This window comes from Mustela nivalis, assembly GCF_964662115.1.
Source record: "Mustela nivalis genome assembly, chromosome: 7".
NCBI classification, from domain to species: domain Eukaryota; kingdom Metazoa; phylum Chordata; class Mammalia; order Carnivora; family Mustelidae; genus Mustela; species Mustela nivalis.
Window position 1 is genome coordinate 110,823,687 of NC_139026.1, and position 20,418 is coordinate 110,844,104.

The window sequence follows — 20,418 nt, forward strand, 5'->3', positions numbered from 1 at the left end:
TCTGCAAATAAATAAATAACATCTTTAAAAAAAAAAAAGTCATATTTATAAAGGTAAAAATGAAATCTTAAAATACTAAAAAACAAACAAACAAAAAAACCCCCCAAAATACTAAGAGAGTGGGATGATAGAGCTAGAAGTTGCTTTCCATTTATCTTTTTTTTTTTTTTTTTTTTTTTTTAAGATTTTAGTTATTTGACAGAGAGATCACAAGTAGGCAGAGAGGCAGGCAGAGAGAGGAGGGAGAAGCAGACTCCCTGCTGAGCAGAGAGCCCGATGCGGGGCTCGATCCCAGGACCCTGAGATCATGACCTGGGCTGAAGGAAGAGAACTACCCTGAACTACCAGAACTACCCAGGTGCCCTGCACTTAACATTCTTGCATGAAACTGGTATGTAATAACATACTAAATTGACTTGTGTAATTTTTAGAAAATTATTTATTTATTTGATAGAGAGTGTGGGGGGAGTGGCAGAGGAAAGGGAGAAGCAGACTCCCCACTGAGCAGGGAGCCTGTATTAGGCTCAACCCCAGGACCCTGGGATCATGAACTGAAGGTAGATGCCCAACCAACTGAGCCACCCAGGTGCTCCTATGTATTTTTTTTTTTTTTAAGATTCAATTTATTTGAGAGGGAGAGAGCATGGGCACACGAAAGTGGGTATTGGGGCAGAGGGAGGCAGAGAGAGAGAGTCTTAAGCATATTCCTCCCTGAGATTAGAGCCTGTCATGGGGCTGGAATTCACACCCCTGAGATTATGACCTGAACTGAAATTAAGAGTTGGACATTTGGGGTGCCTGGGTGGCTCAGTGGGTTAAGCCGCTGCCTTCAGCTCAGGTCATGATCTCAGGGTCCTGGGATCGAGTCCCGCATCGGGCTCTCTGCTCAGCAGGGAGCCTGCTTCCCTCTCTCTCTCTGCCTGCCTCTCTGTCTACTTGTGATCTCTCTCTGTCAAATAAATAAATAAAATCTTAAAAAAAAAAAAAAAAGAGTTGGACATTTAACTGACTGAGCCACCCAGGTGCTCCTTGGCTTCTGTGTTTTAGCAGTCAGTTTAGTCTTTTTTCTTGTAAAACTAAGAATTTCCATAAAAATCTTTCCTTTAAAAAAAATCTCTAAATATTAAGCCTTGTGTTCTGGAATGATTAATATCGCGTAATGATTGACCTTTTTAAGTGGCTTTTAGCCATTAGCTTGTTTCTAGTAGTAGACGTCTTAAAGAGGTTTATTTTTTTTTTTTTTAAGATTTTATTTATTTATTTGACAGAGAGAGAGCTCACTGTAGGCAGAGAGGGGAAAGCAGGCTCCCTGCTGAGTAGAGAGCCCGATATAGGGCTTGAACCTAGGACCTGAGACCATGACCTGAGCTGAAGGCAGAGGCTTTAACCCTGAGCCACACAGGTGCCCCAGTTCCTTGAGTTTTTATAGCACAACGTTTTTTTCCTCAAATTTTAAATTTTGGGGTTTTTAGGTTTTGTTTGTTTGTTTGTTTGTTTAATAGTAATTTCTGCACCCAATGTGGGGCTCGAACTCCTGACCCCAAGCTCTTCCAACTGAGCCAACCAAGCATGCCTGCAGCACAACTTTGGTATTATATATTAAAATAGGGTTTTGTTTTGTTTTTTTGTTTTTTGTTTTTACCCTGTCTTCAGCATTCACCAGCACAGGCTTTGACCGTCATACTTCTCCTGTGTTCAGCCCTGCTAACCCAGAAAGCTCCGTGGAAGACTGCTTGGCTCATCTTGGGGAAAAGGTCTTACAGGAACTGAAAGAGCCTCTACAAAAGGCGTTGCAAATGCTCCTCAGCCAGTGAGTTACCATTGCTGAGGGGAATGTGCTTCTCTAAAGTAGTCTCTGGATCTCTCATGCAGCATTGGATTGGTTAAGGCTTTGTTTTAGGTGAACGGTGTTACTTCTTTTCTCACTTCCCTTTTTCTGTCTTTGCTTTCCTGAGGCATCTGTTTGTGTATTGAGTGACAACTTTTACATCAAAGGGGCGACTTAACTTTTCTGACATGGATTTGATCATTTATGTTTACTTGTTGAACTGTCAGGTTTCAGCAGATGCTTTCACTGCTTTGTAAGTATAAATATGAGCTATTTCACTTGTCCTGACCACTTTTTACTACGATTCTATCTGGGGGCCAACATAAATATAATGGTTAGGGTTTTATGCATTGTAATGTAGGGTTAACATCATATCAGTATTTTAGGTATCCCAAATGTTGCTAAACTTTGCGGTTGTACCTCTGTCCATGACACTGTTGCCACATTCTTATAGTGGGAGCTTCTCTGCTAACTATGGTTTTGACTGTTAAAGCTCAAGGCAAGACGCTTGCAGTGAAAGTACTTTAAAATAGAACCAAGTCATTTGCTGTACATCTTAAACATTTTTTCCTTTAATTCTTTGTTGAGAATCATTAAAGAATTGATACGAATTAGAAAAAAATTGTTCTAATGAAGAATGACACCTGAAACAGGATGAAGACTGTTTCTTCACTAAATGGGTCAAAATTGAGATGCCAGATTACTGATGTAGTAAGGTAATTTCTTACTTTCACATAACCAAAGATTGTATGTTGCCATTTATTAGAAGGAAGCATTTGGGAGTTTAAGCAGAATTCATTTTGTTTCTGCCAATAGCAAATGTAAAAAATCCAAGTTATGTATAAGACACTGAAATGAAATATTTGGACTTTCTTAACTTTATATATAGAAAAATTTAAAAAGAAAATGTGAACAGAAGATTATGGTGTCAGAAAATAAAACTTAAATAGGAAATTTGGTTGTGCAGTGGTGACTTTAAGAGTGTTCTCTCGAGTTCAGGGGCCCTGAGAATGTGAGGGACAGGGTGAGTGGGTGGGGTTTGTTAGGCCTTTGCTAACCCTTCTTAAACCAGAATAGCTATATTTTCATATATTTTTTAAATTGAGGTTTCATGTAAGATTTAAAGAAACCTACTGTTTTGCCAAAACGAAAAAAAGCTTGTAAAAGCTATTGGGATTGGGAGTAAAATAACTGAGAAGTAGAAGACAAAAAATACTGTCTGTAACTTTGATAAAAACTATTTGTGGCTAACCATTTCATTCTATATCGAAATTTCCCCATCTATTAACTTTAACTTTACTAGGGTATTATAAGCTCTCCGAAGAACAGTATCATATAGGTAAAATACTTTTCATAATCTACAGGAAAAATTGATAGCTTCTCACTGTAAAGTAAATTACATTACATTAAATTAATTAATTACACTAAAAAATATATAGTTAGGTGAATACTTGGTGTTTTTAACCCCCCAAACTCTGAATACTGACTATTTATTTTTATTTTTATGTATTAACTTAAAGATTTTATTTTTAAGTAATTTCTACACCCAGGGTGGGGCTCAAACTCACAAACTTGAAATCAAGAGTCACACATGCCACGGACTGAAACAGCCAGGCACTCCTGACATTATTTTTTAAACTGGTACCTCTGGTTGTATGTCAGAGTCAGACCTCTTTATGAATAAATTTTTTTTCAGTAATCTACTTTTGAAAGTTAAGCTTTATTACTAATACCTTAGAAGTATCTAACTGATGATGAACTAGAAGTATTATATACAGGTTAATAGGAATAATTTGTAAGGTGGAAAATACCACTTACTCTTTCAGTTTTGTTCAGGTGGGAAATTAGTCCTGAACTCATTGGAGAGCCAAGCACCAGCAGTGTGAAAAGGTTCCCTCTGCCCCTTTTTCTTCTTTGCTCTGTTCAGATAGCTCATTAGATAGAACCAATTTTTCAGCTAGTTGCTTTTCTATGTTTTAGATTTCCTTTGAATGTTTTATTTTAGTCTGCTGGATCTTTTATGTGCATGTATGTGTGTACATATAATGATTCAAATCATGTTTCATTCTGAAGGATGCTAACGTACTTTAGCCTGATAGACAGACTACCAATAAGGACTACTGTGACCCACAGCAGCATCAAACAGTTCAGGAAAGGAAGTGAAGGGACTGATAGACGCAAGTAAACTTCAGGGAGAATATAGGTAGGTAGATTATATAGTATCTGAAGTTCAAGTTTTATAACTATGTACTACTTAAGCCCAAGGCTTTTAAAAAATTCTAAACTTACTTTAATGGTAATATAATATCAGGAAGGTAGTACACAACATCTTCCTAAAAAGGTCATCCATATATCTTAACCTCCTTTCAGCATCACTGTGGTATTGATTTTATATTGACTTGTGTGAAAGAATGATACCTGTGTCAACAGAACTGGTTTCTGAAGTATGTGGACCAGCACTGTACAACAGATAAAATGCAAGTCATGAAAAGCAATTTAAAATGTCCTAGCAACCATATTTTTAATCTATTTTATTCTACCCAGTATATTCAAAATATTAGTTTTAACAGGTATTCAATATAAAGATATCAATGAGCTATTTTACATTTTTTTCCCTTACTAAGTCTTAGAAATCTAGTGTGTATATTGTGCTTTCAGCATATCACTAGCCACATTTCAGATGACCATTAACCACATGTGGCATTGAGACATTATTGTGACATGTTTCAAATCCTAATTTAAAATAGGACTAGTGTGGCCTTTGGACCCAGATCTAGTTGGGTGTGAATTCCTGCATTGCTGCTTGCCAGCTGTGCGCATTTGGGATAGTTTCTTAGCTTTCCTGAACTTCAGTTTCCTAATGTATAAAATGATAGTATGTAATGTAAAATATAAATATATAATAATATAAAACTGAACAGTAGGCTACTGATAAGTGGTAGCTGTCTTCCATTATTAAATTTCATAGGCTTAGGAAATCACAGACCAGAATCAGATGAGAACATGCCTTTGGAAAGGATTTTAAAATCCTATAAAAGCAAGAATTCTTTCCTTTATTTTGTATATGTGATTAGTTTGCCAACAGAAGTGAGGGGTAAATTTTATTAAATGTGATATGCTACTTGGTACAAAGTATTTTTTTTTGTTGGTGGTTGTTAATTTGTAAATGAAACCAAGTCTTATACATAGTACCTAAAGTCCATCAGTAAATTACTGAGTGTTGTCATCACTGTGATTTCAGTTCTGGTATGACTAGAACTTAACGTGGAAATAATCAGAAAGGCTTATCTCTGCTCTCCAGGATTTCATGTCATAAGACGCCAAGTTAAAAATAGAGCTCTGTTTACTGGCCTTGTTTAGTATAACTCCTTATATCCTCAGTTTGAGAAGTCTTTCAGTGACATGTTTAATTTTGAGGTGTTTGAGGTTTTTTGCCTTTTAAAAAGTTAAAATTGTACTTTCACTAATGAGATCATTTTTGTTACTGTTTTATCTTACTTTAATAACCCAAATGTGTGCTTATCTGCAACATGGATATCCTCTTGGAGAAGTATCAAACAATTATTTTTAAAGTGTTATTATTTATCTTGTTATGTTATTAGCTGTTTTCCCAAGCTGATAGCATGCCTCCTCCAATAGGGAATGCTTAAAGTAAATGCATACCAAATGCTAAAAGCCATGTCTCATACAAAACAGTACACTGAATATTTTTTGGTACTTTAGAGAAAGTTCAACACAGAATAGTGACTGTATATTTATTCATCTGGAAATCTAGAATTTTCCTTCTTTGTGACCCAGACTTTTAAAAAAAAATCTCTACAGGCCAGTGACATATCAGGCATATCGGGAATGTACACTGGAGACCACAGTTCATGCCAGCGGCTGGAATAAGGTATTAACCAAATTATCTTTTCTCTTACAAGATTTTAGTGTGTTGATTAAAGTGTAGGAGAAATTGTTAAAATCATATAAGAGAAAACTGTTAGAGCTCATTATTTAATGCATAAATCCAATTGTGTTAATGGGTGTTTTTGAGTAAAGCGTTTTTTTGATTAACACTGTGAGGCTCTGGTTGGCCCAAAAATATGTGTCCCATAGTATGCTATTCTTCCTTCCTATCTATTCTTGAATTTTCTATCATTTCTTCACTTCTCCATATCAGACATGACACTTATCTCCAGATGGTTTTTTGTTACCCTGTGTGTATGTCTTGGGGTGAAAAAGAATAAGAGCTTCATTTGCGAGACTGCTTCTTCTTGTCCCTCCCCCTTTTTTTTGTTCTTCTAGTTCTTTTAAATGATTAATACCATTTGTGTTTTATAGTTTACAAGGTATCTGAATGTCACATCTCATTGGATCATTACAACCATCCTTTTCAGAAGACAGAATGGATTTTATTAGCTTTTGTTTTGTTATATATTTAGTTATATCAGGTGAATAATCAGAGAAAAAAAAGTTAAGTGATTTCTCCAGGACCCTTTGACTAGGAAATATTGGAACCAACACTAGAGCTGAGATCCCAGATCTTCTGATTCCAGCTTTAGTGTTTTTTTCTACTATACCATACCGCTTAGCCATGATCTCGGACTGTGTTATCCATTTATCACCTTGAAAAGGCAGAAAGTCTAAGGAAATGCAGTATAGTGGGGCTCCCCTCAATATGAGGAAGAAGTGTGGCCCTTAGCGATCTTGTGCTAGAAATGAGAAAAATTCAGTAGAATCATTTTTATAAATAGCCACCTCTACTCTGAATTGATTTTTTTAAAAGTTTTCATTTTATCCAACAATTTCACACATCACTCAGTACTCATCACAAGTGTATTTCCTAATCCGCGTCACCTATTTAAACCATCCCTCCACCCCCTGCCCTCTATTCAGAACTGTTAATAGTGTGAGCCAGACCATGTGATTTACGTACCTAAGTGATGTATATTGTTTTTAGTCACTTTATAATACAGGCCTTGGAAGCATTATAGGATAATAATTAGCATCACAGGTTTTGTAATTGGACTTGTTTCAAGTATCAGCTTTGCTACAGACTAGATGCATATCTTTGGACAGTTTATTAAGCTCTCCAAATCTAAATTTTCTTTTCTTTTCTTTTTTAAGTTTTGTTTAAGTAATCTCTACACCCAACATGGGGCTCTAACTCATGATCCCAAGATCAGAAGTAGCACACTCTTCCAACTGAGCCAGCCAGGTGCCCTTCTAAATCTTCATTTTCACATATATGAAATGGATCTAATACTAACCTAAAAAATTTTACTAGATTTAAATGATATAATGTAGGTTAAATGCTTATTTAGCACATTGCCTGGCATCATAATAAACATTCAGTAAATAGTGGCTATTAAGTTAGATTTAAGGTCTGAGAATTTGTTCCAAAATAGTCACTGTTACGGGGTTTTACTATGTTATTTAGCTGCAAATAACTTATTTTAAAAGTTTGTTTAATTTCCTTTTTTTGGAATTAAAAAAAGCCCTTAGTATTTAAAATACACTTATTTATTTTATAAATAAAAATGAGCGTGGTTATGATATATTTCTTAGTATGTGAAACAACACATGTTTAAGTACCTAATACTGCTCGCCTTCTTCCCATATTTTATGTTTTCTTCCTTTCACTTTGTCCAGTGACTGTTAATAATCAACTTCAACTCTTGTATGTTCTCCTCCCCTCGATCCTAGGGTTGTCCTAAAAAAAATCCGAGTAAACCCCAGACTTCACTATCTCTCTTCACCTATCTGATTTTTCCATTGTCTGCTTCATTTTAGTCCCTCAACTGAACCAAAGGCCAAGGCTGTGGCTTAAGTAAATTCCTCATATAAATGAGGCCTGCCAGTTAGAGTATTACTTGCTCTGTTGAATCCAGTATTACTTTCCTACTGAGTCCTCTAGGGCTGAAAATAATATGGCTGAGTGGTCGGTAAATGAGGCTTAAATGAAACACACATCAGAGAGAAGAGGAAGAAAAATGTCCACAGAGCATGCCATGTTAGGGATAAACTGAGTATCTGTTTATTTGTATAGGGATTCTGAAAGCATCTTGGTAGAATACTCCATATCAAAAGAAGTGGGGGAAAAATCTGGTCACAATCCTGTATTAATAGTATGATCCTTTAAAAAAAGAAGTTAAAAAAAAAAAAGTCCATGTATAAATGTAGGTATGTATATGCCTAGAAAAATAATTGAAATATGTGCCAAAACATATTTCAAATACATATTACAAATACATAGTAATTATCTCTAAATTACAGGGTCTTTTCCTTCTTCCCCCACCCCCACATGGGTATTTTCTTTTCCTATGTAACTCTCTCCGGAGAAGAAAAGTAGAAAATAATGATCAAAGAGAAGAAGCCATGAAATGCTCAACTTTGCCTTTTCTTGGGGATGTAGACCCTACCAGAAATATAATTATGCTTAAATACACGAATAGAAGGCACTGTGCGTGCCGTTGGACTGCTGACTATAACTACATTATCTGCAAAGTTCCATGACTGCTCATGACACATTAATGATCACTGTCTTTTTTTGACCCTGATAGAAACAATTATTTTGATGGTGTCCTGGTACTGTAAATGGTGTGCAGAGACACACCACGCTTACATCTTACTGTCTTCTTTTTCTCACCTTCTTTATATCCTTTTTGTTAAAATAAACACTGTAGGGGTGCCTGGCTGGCTCAGTCAGTAGAACCTGTGACTTGTTCTCAGGGTTGTGGGTTCGGGCCCCATGTTGGGTAGAGACTACCTAAAATAAAATCTTTTTAAAAATAATAATAAAGTAGGGACACCTGGGTGGCTCAGTCGGTTAAGCTGCTGCCTTCGGCTCAGGTCATGATCCTGGGGTCTTGGGATCGAGTCCCGCATCAGGCTCCTTGCTCAGCAGGGAGCCTGCTTCTCTCTCTGCCTCTGCCTGCTTGTGTTCCCTCTCTCTCTCTCTGACAAATAAATAATAAATAAAATCTTTACAAAATAATAATAATAAACATTGTAACTATAAAAAGAGAGCCAGCTGTAGTGTTAATACATGCTGTTCATAGTGTAACAAATAAACTTTAGAAAAATAATAGCAAAAATAAATGAATTATTTGCCTTGGTTAATTTTTAGTGACATACTAAATCACTAATATTTTAAAATCTTTATTGAAATTTCAAGCATACATAAAAGCACAGCGGATAGCATAGCAAATCTCATGTATCTTGTCATTCAGCTTCAGTAATGATCAATATTTGGCTTAGTCTTCTTTCATCTGTTTCCCGCTGTCCCCCAGATTATTTTGAAGTAGGCCCTAGACATCATTTGATTCATAAATGGATTAGTGTGTATTTCCAAGGATGATATAAGCCCTTTTTTTTGAAGTATCCTTTTTAACCAACTGATAATACCACTATTATACCTCAGAATGTTAACAGTAATTCTGTCATCGCATAATCTGTTTAGTATTCAGATTTTTCTCACAAAGGTATTTTGCTAAGATGATTTGTTTAAACCATGATCCAGACAAGGTCTGTGCATTGCATTTGGCTAAGTCTCGTCTTTACTTAAAAAAAAAAAAAAATTGAAATATAATCCATACCATAAAATTTATATTTACTTCCCTAAAGCATACATTTCAGTGGTTTTTTAGTACAGTCACATAGTTATGCAGACATTTCCCTTGTCTAATTCCAGAACATTTTTATCTTCCCATAAAGAAACCCCACAATTTTTAGTAATCACTCTCCATTTCCTGTCCCTCCCAGCCCCTAGTGACATTACTCAGGCTCTTTAAATTTCCCTATTCTGGACATTTCATATAAATGCAATCATGTAATATGTGTCTAAAGCTCTTTTAATATGTAGGCTTTCTTTCTCTCTCTCTTGTTTTTTCCTTGCTTACAAGTTATTTCTTCTGTAAAATTTCCTGCTTTCTGATTTTATTGACTGTATCACTGAGATGTCATATAACATATTCCTCTGTATCTATATTTCCTTTCCATTGGTAGATAAATCCAGAAGCCTAATCATACTCAGGTTTAATCTTTTTGGCAAGAGTACTTATTGGTGATGTTTCTTATTTCCTCTTGCATCACACTGGGTGTTACATAATGCCTGGTTGTCACTTAAATTTTGTTTTGAAGCAGATAAGTCAAACATTCAAACCTAATCAATCAATACAGGTAAAGTTTGTGGGATATGATATTTACTAGAGTTGTTAAGTTATAAATTGGTTGCTAAATAGTAAATTGATGGGTCAAAATATGTTTTTTATCATTAGAAATACCTATTGGAAGAGACCCTTGGAGCTATAAATTAATATACCTCATTTCTGTACCCAATAAGCTATACTTTCTTTAATTATAAGATAATATTGTTAGCATGGTACCTGTGGTGAGACAGTGAATGGTATTCCTTTTTGATGGCCAAAATTACCTTAGCATTCCTTTTTGGAAGTTATTGGAGAGAAAAATAATTTATATGTGTTGTGGAGATTACTATTATCCAGTAAGGAAATGACTTACAGGAATCCAAATAGTAAGATTTGATTCCTTCTTAGCCTTAGAGATATGAATAGTGGAACCTTCTTGGGGATCCAGATTTTTTGTTTTTTGGGGTTTTTTTTTTAGTACTGTGGGAGGGGGAGTGCAAAAAAAAATATCAGGTATAAGGTGATAGTTTCTTGTGGGTAGTACACTACTAAGTTGATGGACTCGGTTGTAGAAATAACTTATGGGGTTTTTTGTGTGATCACAAAAATCAGAGGGCAAGTGGTTTTTTTTTTTTTTAAACTATATTAAGACAGTCTAAATTATACTTAAAAGATAGTGAGCCTGGAAATCATCATCTAGGTCCCTGAAGATAGGATGGCAAGTAGGTAAAAGAGAGCACATATCATCAAGAATATTACAGTTAGAATTTGTTAGTCTTGTACAGTGAAGTTTCTGTACTCTGGTTACTGCATTTCAAGAAAAAAAAAATTAGGATGGAGATCTGGGAAGGGGTAATCTCAATGATCAAAGCAGTGAAGGAATTGCCAGATGAAGAACAGACTAAAAGATTAGTAAATTTCAGCCTAAAGAGTAGAGTGAATGAGAGGGAATATGATTAAGGACTCAAGACAGTAGTGAAAGAGGATTACAGATTTATCTCTAGATGATTATATAGTAAAACTAGGGCATCTACTTTTTTGATACATGAAAGATAAATTTGGAACAAATAAAAATAAGTATTATTTTATATAGCAAGTGTAAAGTGTTTGCAACTCCTTTCCCTAAGACCTTAAACATGAATAATTTTAAAATATTACATATTAGTACATTATTATAGAAAATTAGAATGTTTTGAAGTACAGAATGTTTCAGGCCTTTGAAGTTACTATGATCTGAGTCAGCAGGACTGATCAACAAGCTGTACCTGACTGTTCCTGCTAAGACTCAGTATTGGAGCTAGATGAACAATAGGCTTTGGGGGTGGGGTTTTGTTTTGTTTTGTTTTTAATAGTATGACAGGTTTTCTAATTGAGAAGAAAACCTAATTCTTCTTTATAGCCCTAGACCCTTCCATTAGTGTTAGGAAGGGGGTTTTAAATAAATTTTGGGCTGGAGTTCTTTTACAATATCAAAAAAGGAAGATGTGATTGTTGCATTCTTTCAGACTTTGATGTAGATTCCCTCAGGACTGCTTTAAAAGCCAAAGAATATTAGTAAGACTCTCCATTGTCTTTTCTGTTTGTCCTCTTCTGCAGAAATATTTTGTAATCCCTTTGTTATTACTTTGGCAATTCAGTAACCATTCATTTCCTTTTGCATTCCTTTTCCAGGCATGTGGAGCCCTCTTGATGTTTTAGACTAAAGAGATTGCATGCAGATGGTTAATTGAAAATGCTTAGCTCTTTCCAATGTGCATTTGTTTTTGGAAGGCAAGGGACTCTCATATGCCTGTCATAAATTTTGACAGTTTTTAAATATTAAGCCACAAGATTATTAGGAATGATAATAATACCTCACTAGGGTTTTTGTTTTGTTTTGTTTTTAGATTTTATTTATTTATTTGAGAGAAAGAGCACAAGCAGGGGAGGAACAGAGGGAGAGGGAGAGGGACAAGCAGGCTCCCTGCAGGGAGCCCAAGAGGAGCTCCATCAGAGGACCTGAGATCATGACCTGAGAGGAAGTCAGAAACTTAACAACTGAGCCAGCCAGGTGCTCCCCCCATTTAGGTTTTTGATAAATTTTATAAGATAGCTGATAATTTTGAAAGTTCTTATTTTCAAATAGATAATAAAAGCACATGGTAGGGTGGTTGGGTTATGGACATTGAGGAGGGTATCTGCTATGGTGAGTGCTGTGAAATGTGCAAGCCTGATGATTCACAGACCTGTACCCCTGGGGCAAGTAATATATGTTAATAAAAATAATTAATTAAAAAAATTAAAAAAACATATGGTACAAAATACAGTAAGTACAGAAATGTATACATTGAAAACTGTTTTCCCCACCCTATCACCATTACTTCATTCTCTTCTTAGGCTACCACTATTACCAGTTTCTTGTATGTTTTTCCAGAGATAGTATAGGGATTATACAAATATTTATATATGTATATGTATATGTATATGTGTATTTGAAGCACAATTGTGCCATTATTATATACACTGTCCTGTCACTTTTCTCACTGAAAATAAGTCTTGGTGATTGGGCAATGAACAATCTATTTCTTTTTAACAACTACATGATATTTTGCCAACATTTATTTAACCAGTCCCTGGTGGGTTGTTTGTAGTCTTTTGCTATTATAAATAATACTTCAGTGAATCTTCTCTGCATATTTCATATACACACATACAAATGAGCCTGATTATTTTCATAAAATAATTATTTCTACCACCCCCTGGTATAAAATCTACAGGCATCATTCACAGACATTCTAGTAAGGGGTCAGTGTTTTATTTCTTTATTATAGTAAAAATGAGATTCCATAATGATGCATCTGATTCATAATTTTCTAGTAGTTGAACATAAAAAATGAATTATAAGAATTTCAGTTTGTTTTTTACTCTGTCATCTTTGTATTGAAGATTTTGGTGCCTCTGATTTTGCTACAACAAATGCTTTTGGAGTTGACAAGACGTGGTCAAGAGCCTCTGAGTGCATTGCTACAGTTTGGTGTGACATATCTGGAGGACTATGCAGCAGAGTACATCATTCAGCAAGGTGGCTGGGTATGAGCTGTTACATGGTTTTTTTTTAAATCTTTAAAAAAAAGGTCAGGCTTCTCATTGTGGTTGTTTTTAGTAACATAGGTTTAATGTGAATATTATAATTTAATATTTAACATTGCGTGATGATCAGTGGCAAACTATTCATATGGTTTCGCTATTAAGATGTTACTTATAGTAAATTGATAGGTGATGTTTTAAATAGTTTTTTAAGTACTTATAATTATGAAACATTTTAAACTAACAAATAATATTTAAATAATAAGGGATGAGGAATAATAAAATGAGTGCCTATGTATTTGCCATCCCAGTTGAAGAAAAGAACACATACAATACCTTTTGAATTTTTTATATGCCCCTCCTAGATTCCAGCATGCTCTTTTCTACTTCACAAGGATAACTCCTATTCTGAATTTTTTTAAATCATAGTTAATCATATATACATATGTATCTCTAGACAAGTATATTATTTTGTATGTTTTGAACTTTATGTAAATAATATATTGTATGTATTTTTCTAAACTTGCTTTCTTACACTCAGTGTTGTATTCTTGAGACTGTTCTTAGTCATTGTTTCTCAATTTTTAAAAAAATTATCAGTTCCCTAAGGATCCCTTTTATTTATTTATTTTTTAGGATCCTTTTTAGACATTTTTATCCTAATTATCTCCTTCCTCCCCCATGAAATTTTGATACTACAGATAGAAGTCTGTTTATGTACTGTTGCCTTTTGAAGGGCCACAAGTGATTATAATATCTCAGATTTTCCCCATCTTTCCAAACCCATTTTTACCCTCTAAATCATCCAGTGATTTGGTTTAATGTATGGTTGGTGTTTGATATTCTGTTATATCGATAAATAACAATTTATTTCTCTATAATCTTATCAGTAGACATTTTCAGCTTTTTGCTATTACAAACATTGGTGTTATGAACAGTTTTATACAGATATGTATAAGTTTCTCTGGTTATATACTTGGGAGTAGAATTTCTGGGTCCAAGATAATGCCAAAATATTTTCCAAAGTGGTTTTTTCTGACTTATACTCTTTCAGCAGTATGTAAAAATTTTTGTTGCTCTTCATCTTCTCCAGTACTTAATATTATCAGACTTCTTAATTTTTTTAATCATTTATTAAAATTATTTTTAATAAGTTTAGATTTATAAAAATGTCATAAAGTGTTCCTGCATACTGTTCACCCAGTTTTGCCTGGTGTTAACATCTTACACAACTATGGTACCCTCATCAAATTGACTTCTCCATATTGATTTCATATCCAGCAAATTTGTTAAACCCTCTTATTGTCTGGTTATTTATCTCTGTTTTTTAAATTATTATTTTTTAAATTTTATTTACTGGGGCGCCTGGGTGGCTCAGTGGGTTAAACCTCTGCCTTCGGCTCAGGTCATGATCTCAGGGTCCTAGGATTGAGCCCCACATTGGACTCTCCGCTCAGAGGGGAGCCTGCTTCCTCTTCTCTCTCTCTCTGCTTGCCTTTAAAGATTTAAAGATCTCTACTTGTGATCTCTGTCAAGTGAATAAATTAAATCTTTAAAAAAAAAAGGTTTACTGGGACGCCTGGGTGGCTCAGTTGGTTAAGCAGCTGCCTTCGGCTCAAGTCATGATCCCAGCGTCCTGGGATCGAGTCCCACATTGGGCTCCTTGCTCAGCAGGGAGCCTGCTTCTCCCTCTACCTCTGCCTGCCATTCTGTCTGCCTGTGCTTGCTCTCTCCCCTTCTCTCTCTGATAAATAAATAAAATCTTAAAAAAAAAAAAAAAGGTTTACTAATTTATTTATTTGAGAGAGAGAGAAAGAACGTGATCCCGAAAGAAGGTGGGCCTCAGAGACAGAGACTCTCAAGCAGACTCCGTACCAACGAGGGCCTGGTTGGGGGTTGATCTTACAATCATGACTTGAGCCAAAACCAAGAGTTGGGTGCTTAACTGACTGAGCCACCCAAGTGCTCCCCATCTTTAAAGATTTTTTTTTCTTATGTATTAGAGAGAGAGAAATGCGCACACATATGAGTGAGGGGAGGAGCAGAGGGAGATAATATTCCAGAAGACTACCCCCTGAGTGCTGAGCCTGACAGCACTCAGGGGGTAGTGAGAATTTTAAACATACACAAATATAGATAAGATAGCATAATGACTAACATCACTTAGCCCTAATAATCACTAACTCATGAGATTATGACCTGAGATGAAACCAGGAGTTGGTTGCTCAACCGACTGAGCCATCCAGGTGCCCCTGCTTTGGGTTTTCTACATAGAAAATCATACTGTCTATGAATAATGTAAAATTTTTCCTCAGTAACTACCTTTTCAACACATTTATTCACTAATCAGGATCTTCCGGTACAATATTAGTAGAAGGCATCCATTAGAAGGCATCCTTGTCTTTTTCCTAATGTTAAAATGAATTTCCTTAATTAGAGCATTTAGTTGTATCATTTAGTTGTATCAGTGAGTGAGGTTGGCCTGTAATTTTTCTTGTTTGGTTTCAATTTTAAGGGTATGCTGGCTTCATAAAAGAATCCAGAGTGGGAAGAGTGTTTCCTTTTTTTATACTCTGGAATAATTTATATGAAGTTTAAATTAGTGTGTTTTGCTTTCTATAACATGCATGTAAAATAACCTGGCGTTTTCTCTGAGGGAAGTTTTCTGATTTTCCTGTCAACTTTATTATTATTATTTTAAAGGTTTTTTAAAAGATTTTTTATTTATTTACTTGACAGACAGAGATCACAAGTAGGCAGAGAGGCAGGCAGAGAGAGGGGAAAGCAGGCTTCTTGCTGAGCAGAGAGCCTGATGCGGGAACCTGAGATCATGACCTGAGCTGAAGGCAGAGGCTTTAACCCACTGAGCCACCCAGGCGCCCCTATTATTTTTTTAAGAAGGCTTCATGCCCAGTGTGGGGCCCAACATGGGGCTTCAGCTCACCACCCTAAGTTTGAGACCTGAGCTGAAATCAAGAGTTGGGCACTTAACTAACTGATCTACCCAGTCACCCTTTCCTTGTCAACTTTTGATAATTTTCCTGGATATTATCCCTGAATTTTTGGAGTTGTTGGTATAAGAGATACTCATGATACCCTTTTATTTTTACTCTTTTGGAGGAGAGTGCAATGGATTTTGGTATCTTAATTCTCTCCTACTACTTACTTTTAAACATTTTTATTTATTTATTTGTTTATTTGTTTAAGATTTTATTTATTTGACGGAGAGAGAGAGAGATCACAAGTAGGCAGAGAGGCAGGCAGAGAGCTGGGGTGGGGGAAGAAGCAGGCTCCCTGCGGAGCAGAGAGCCCGATGTAGGGCTCAATCCCCGGGATCATGACCTGAGCTGAAGTCAGAGGCTTTAACCCACTGAGCCACCCACGCGCCCCCGTTTAAACCTTTTTTTACAAAGATTTTATTTATTTATTTGAGAGAGAGAATGAGGAGAAGAGTGTGAGAGGGGAGAGGTCAGAGGGAGAAGCAGACTCCCTGCTGAGTAGGGTGCCCAATATGGGACTCGATCCCGGGACTCCAGGATCATGACCTGACCCAAAGGCAGTTGCTTAACCAGGCATCCATTTTTAAGCATTTTATTTTGGAGAATTTTAAACATACACAAATATAGATAAGATAGCATAATGACTAACATCACTTAGCCCTAATAATCACTAACTCATTACCACTTATGCTTTATTCACACCCTAGTCGTGTCCCTTCTTAATATTATTTTGAAACAAAATCCAGTCATTATTTGATTTTATCTATAAAAATTTTAGTATGGGGGCATCGGGGTGACTCAGTAGTCTGGGTGTCTGCCTTTGGCTCAGATCATGATCCCAGGGTCCTGAGATCAAGTCCCACATTGGGTTCTTGCTCACCAGGGAGCCTGCTTCTCCTTCTGCCCCTCCCCCTGCTCATGCTAGCTCACACTCTCTCTCTTGCTCTCTCACAAATAAATAAAGTCTTTTAAAAAATTTCAGTATGGGGGGAGGGGCGTTAAAAAGGGGAATAGGGGGGCACCTGGGTGGCTCAGTGGGTTAAGCCGCTGCCTTCGGCTCAGGTCATGATCCCAGGGTCCTGGGATCGAGTCCCGCGTCGGGCTCTCTGCTCAGCAGGGATCCTGCTTCCTCCTCTCTCTCTCTCTCTCTCTGCCTGCCTCTCTGCCTACTTGTGATCTCTCTCTGTCAAATAAATTAAAAAAAAAGGGGGGGGGAAGAGGATTAAGAGTACACTTATGAGTACTGAGTACTATATAAAATTAAATCACTATATTGTACATCTTAAACTAATATAACACTATATGTTAAATATACTGGAATTTTAAAAATTTTTCAGGGGCGCCTCGGTGGCTCAGTTGGTTGAATGTCTGACTTGAATTGGGCTTGGGTGTTGATCTTGGGGTTGTGTGTTTAGGCCCTGCATCAGCCTCCATGCTGGACATGAAGCCTACTTAAAAGTTTAAAAAAATTTTTTTCAGTATGTATCTTTAAAAAATAAAGGTTTTCTTTATTTTTATATTTAAGCATTTTTTAAAAGATTTTATTTATTTGTCAGAGAGAGAGAGCACAAGCAGGGGGAGCGCAGGCAGAGGGAGAAGCAGGCTCCCCATTGAGCAAGGAGTCCCATGTTGGACTTCATCCCAGGACCCTGGGATCATGACCTGACCTGAAGGCAGACACTTAACTGACTGAGTTACCCAGGCATACCGGTTTTCTTTATTTTTAATCAAACTGTCGTTACCACATCAAAAAAATTAAAAATGATTTTTTCATATCCTCAAATATGCTGTTAGCATTCAAATTTCTAAATGTCTCAAAAATATCCTCTCTTTTGAATGTGAGGGTAATCTGTCTGTGACAGCTGTCACCCCACTTATCTCTAGGTTTGATTTGACTGATCTGGCTGCCTGGTGGGTATCTCTTCCTCTCTCACCACTCTATGTGTGTCCCTCCTGAGGCTGTTCGCCTGGTGGAAGAGGACAATCTTCCCCAATAGAGGAGGAACATTCTTCTGTGAAGTGTAGAGGAGTATAACTTTGCTCCCCTGCTAAAATCTCGAAACAGGTTCTCAGGGTCCATTTATAGAAGAATGTAGGCTAGTCAAACTTCCAAGACTCCGGACACATCCAAATGAGGCACTGTATGTGACAGTCTTTCTTTCTTCCAGCCTTTCCTTCCTTCCTTCCCTCCATCCTCCCTTCCTTTTCTTCTCCCTCCCTCCTTTCTTTTATTTATTTATTTATTTTATTTGAGAGAGAGAGTACACAGCAGGGGGAGCAGCAGGCAGAGAGAGAAGTGGGCTCTCTGCTGAGCAGGGAGCCTGATGTGGGATCAATCCCAGGACCCTGGGATCATGACCTGAGCTGAAGGCAGAGGCTTAACCAACTGAGCCATCCAGATGCCCCCAGTCTGCCTTGAAAAATACTAACAACAACAACAAAACCTCTTTTAAACTTTACAGGATATGAAGTTGTATCTTTTCATTTTTATTGTTATTTCTTAATTTCTTCTTAGTTATTGGTTTATAATAGTTTTTTATTGCCTGGATATTTGTGTGTCTTGTGTTTTTGTTTTTGATTTTAAAGTAGGCTCTAGGCTCAGTGTGGGGCTTGAACTCATGACCCCAACATCAAGAGTTGTATGCTTGGGGCACCTGTGTGGCTCAGTCAGTTAAGGGCCTACCTTTGGCACAGGTCATGATCATGCCCTGGGTTAGGCTCTCTGCTACTACCCCTCCCGTTCCCAGTGCAGAGTCTGCTTCTCCCTCTACCCTTTCTCCTGTTTGTGATCTCTCTCTATATATAATCAATGAAATCTTTTTTAAAAAAAGAGTCCTATGCTCTACTGACTGAGCCAGCTAGGTTCCTCTCTTTTCTTTTTTAAATAAGTATAAATTCAAACCTAGGGAAGCTTTCCTTTGTTTTGAAGAATAAAACAAAATAACAAAGCTTTTGTATCATTTGCTAACCTGATTCCATTCTCTAAAATTATTTATTTATTTAAATTATTTATTTATATTTTTTTATGAGACAGGGAGAGCAGGGGAGGGGCAAAAGGAAAGGGAGAGAGAGAATCCCAAGCAGGCTCGTAGCTGGGCATGGAGTGGGGCTCAGCCTCCCGATCTGAGATCATGACCTGAATTGAAATCAAGAGTCAGAAGCTTAGCTGAATGAGCCACCCAGGCATCCCTTAGTTTGTTGTGGGTTTTTTTTGTTTTTGTTTTTATTTTTTGTAAGATTTACTTATTTGAGAGAGGGGGAGTTAGAGAGAGAGCATGAGCAGGGGGAGGGGCAGTGGGAAAGGGAGAGAATCTCAAGCAGACTCTGTGCTTAGCTCAGAGCCCTGCTCAGGGCTGGATCCTATGACCCTAGATCATGATCTGAGCCAAACTCAAGAATTGGACGCCTTACCCACTGAGCCTCCCAGGTGCCCCTGATTTCTCTTTAAGGAAGAAGTGGTAGTTATATTGCAAAAGTAAAATTTCTACCATGAATGATGCAGTTCTAAGTCTGGTGGCACTAAAAGGAGACAATAGCATTGTTGCCAACATTATAACTGTTGGTGGCGTTTGTGGGAAAAGAAGCCCTTGCAAGTTCCTACCCAACAGTCAACTGCTAGGAAATTCTGAAGTGTCTTACAGGCCAAAGAGAGAATGAGGTTAGTAAAATGCCTCAAGAGAGCTTGAATAAAGTACTGGATTTGAGAGTTCCTGAAACTTGGATATGTAAAAATAGGGTGGTAAGTTGGGTCATGCTTACAGTGGTCTCAAGTTCAAGTAAACTGCTGTAATAATACACCACTTCACATATCTCATACTTTTTAAGGGGCTTTTCTTTCCCTCAGTAGGTACTGGCAGAGGGTATGCTCAGTCATTTTCAATATAGATGCCTAGGCCCAAAGCCAAGCATAAGAAAGGAGGAGATATAGAATGAAGAGAGTCTGCAGGGGGAAAAAAGCCCCTTTCTTCCTGGTTTCACTTTTCCTCATGCTCAGAGAAACAGAATGAAAACTGAAGTGGAGGGCGCCTGGGTGGCTCAGTGGTTGAGCCGCTGCCTTCGGCTCAGGTCATGATCTCAGGGTCCTGGGATCAAGTCCCGCATCGGGCTCTCTGCTCAGCGGGGAGCCTGCTTCCTCCTCTCTCTCTGCCTGCCTCTCTGCCTACTTGTGATTTCTCTCTGTCAAATAAATAAATAAAATCTTTAAAAAAAAAAAAAAAAAAGACACTGGTCTTAAAAAAAAAAAAAAAAAAAAGAAAAAGAAAACTGAAGTGGAATGCCCTGGGGGATTGGTTTCAGGCCTTATGGACCAGTCAGACATATAGGCTGTACTTTCCTTCAGAGCATCAGCTTTTCTAACTTCTGACTGAGACCTATGGTCTTTGCTGCTGTACAT

The 20,418-nt window shown here is 37.0% G+C and overlaps 1 protein-coding gene across 13 annotated transcripts in view; it reads left to right on the forward strand.

Moving 5' to 3' along the window:
* The window catches only part of BCL2L13 (BCL2 like 13), an 86,963-nt gene that overhangs the window by 38,445 nt on the left and 28,100 nt on the right, over positions 1 to 20,418 (forward strand). For 7 of the 13 annotated variants that reach the window (XM_082738172.1, XM_082738171.1, XM_082738168.1 and 4 more), the window contains 3 exons: positions 1,654 to 1,810; positions 5,651 to 5,720; positions 12,886 to 13,029. In XM_082738172.1, the coding sequence (XP_082594298.1) occupies positions 1,654 to 1,810; positions 5,651 to 5,720; positions 12,886 to 13,029 (371 nt within the window). Of the gene's footprint in view, positions 1 to 1,653; positions 1,811 to 2,481; positions 2,545 to 3,901; positions 4,032 to 5,650; positions 5,726 to 12,885; positions 13,030 to 20,418 lie in introns of those variants that run through there. The other 6 variants (XR_014313649.1, XM_082738177.1, XM_082738178.1 and 3 more) reach the window with 4 other exon arrangements.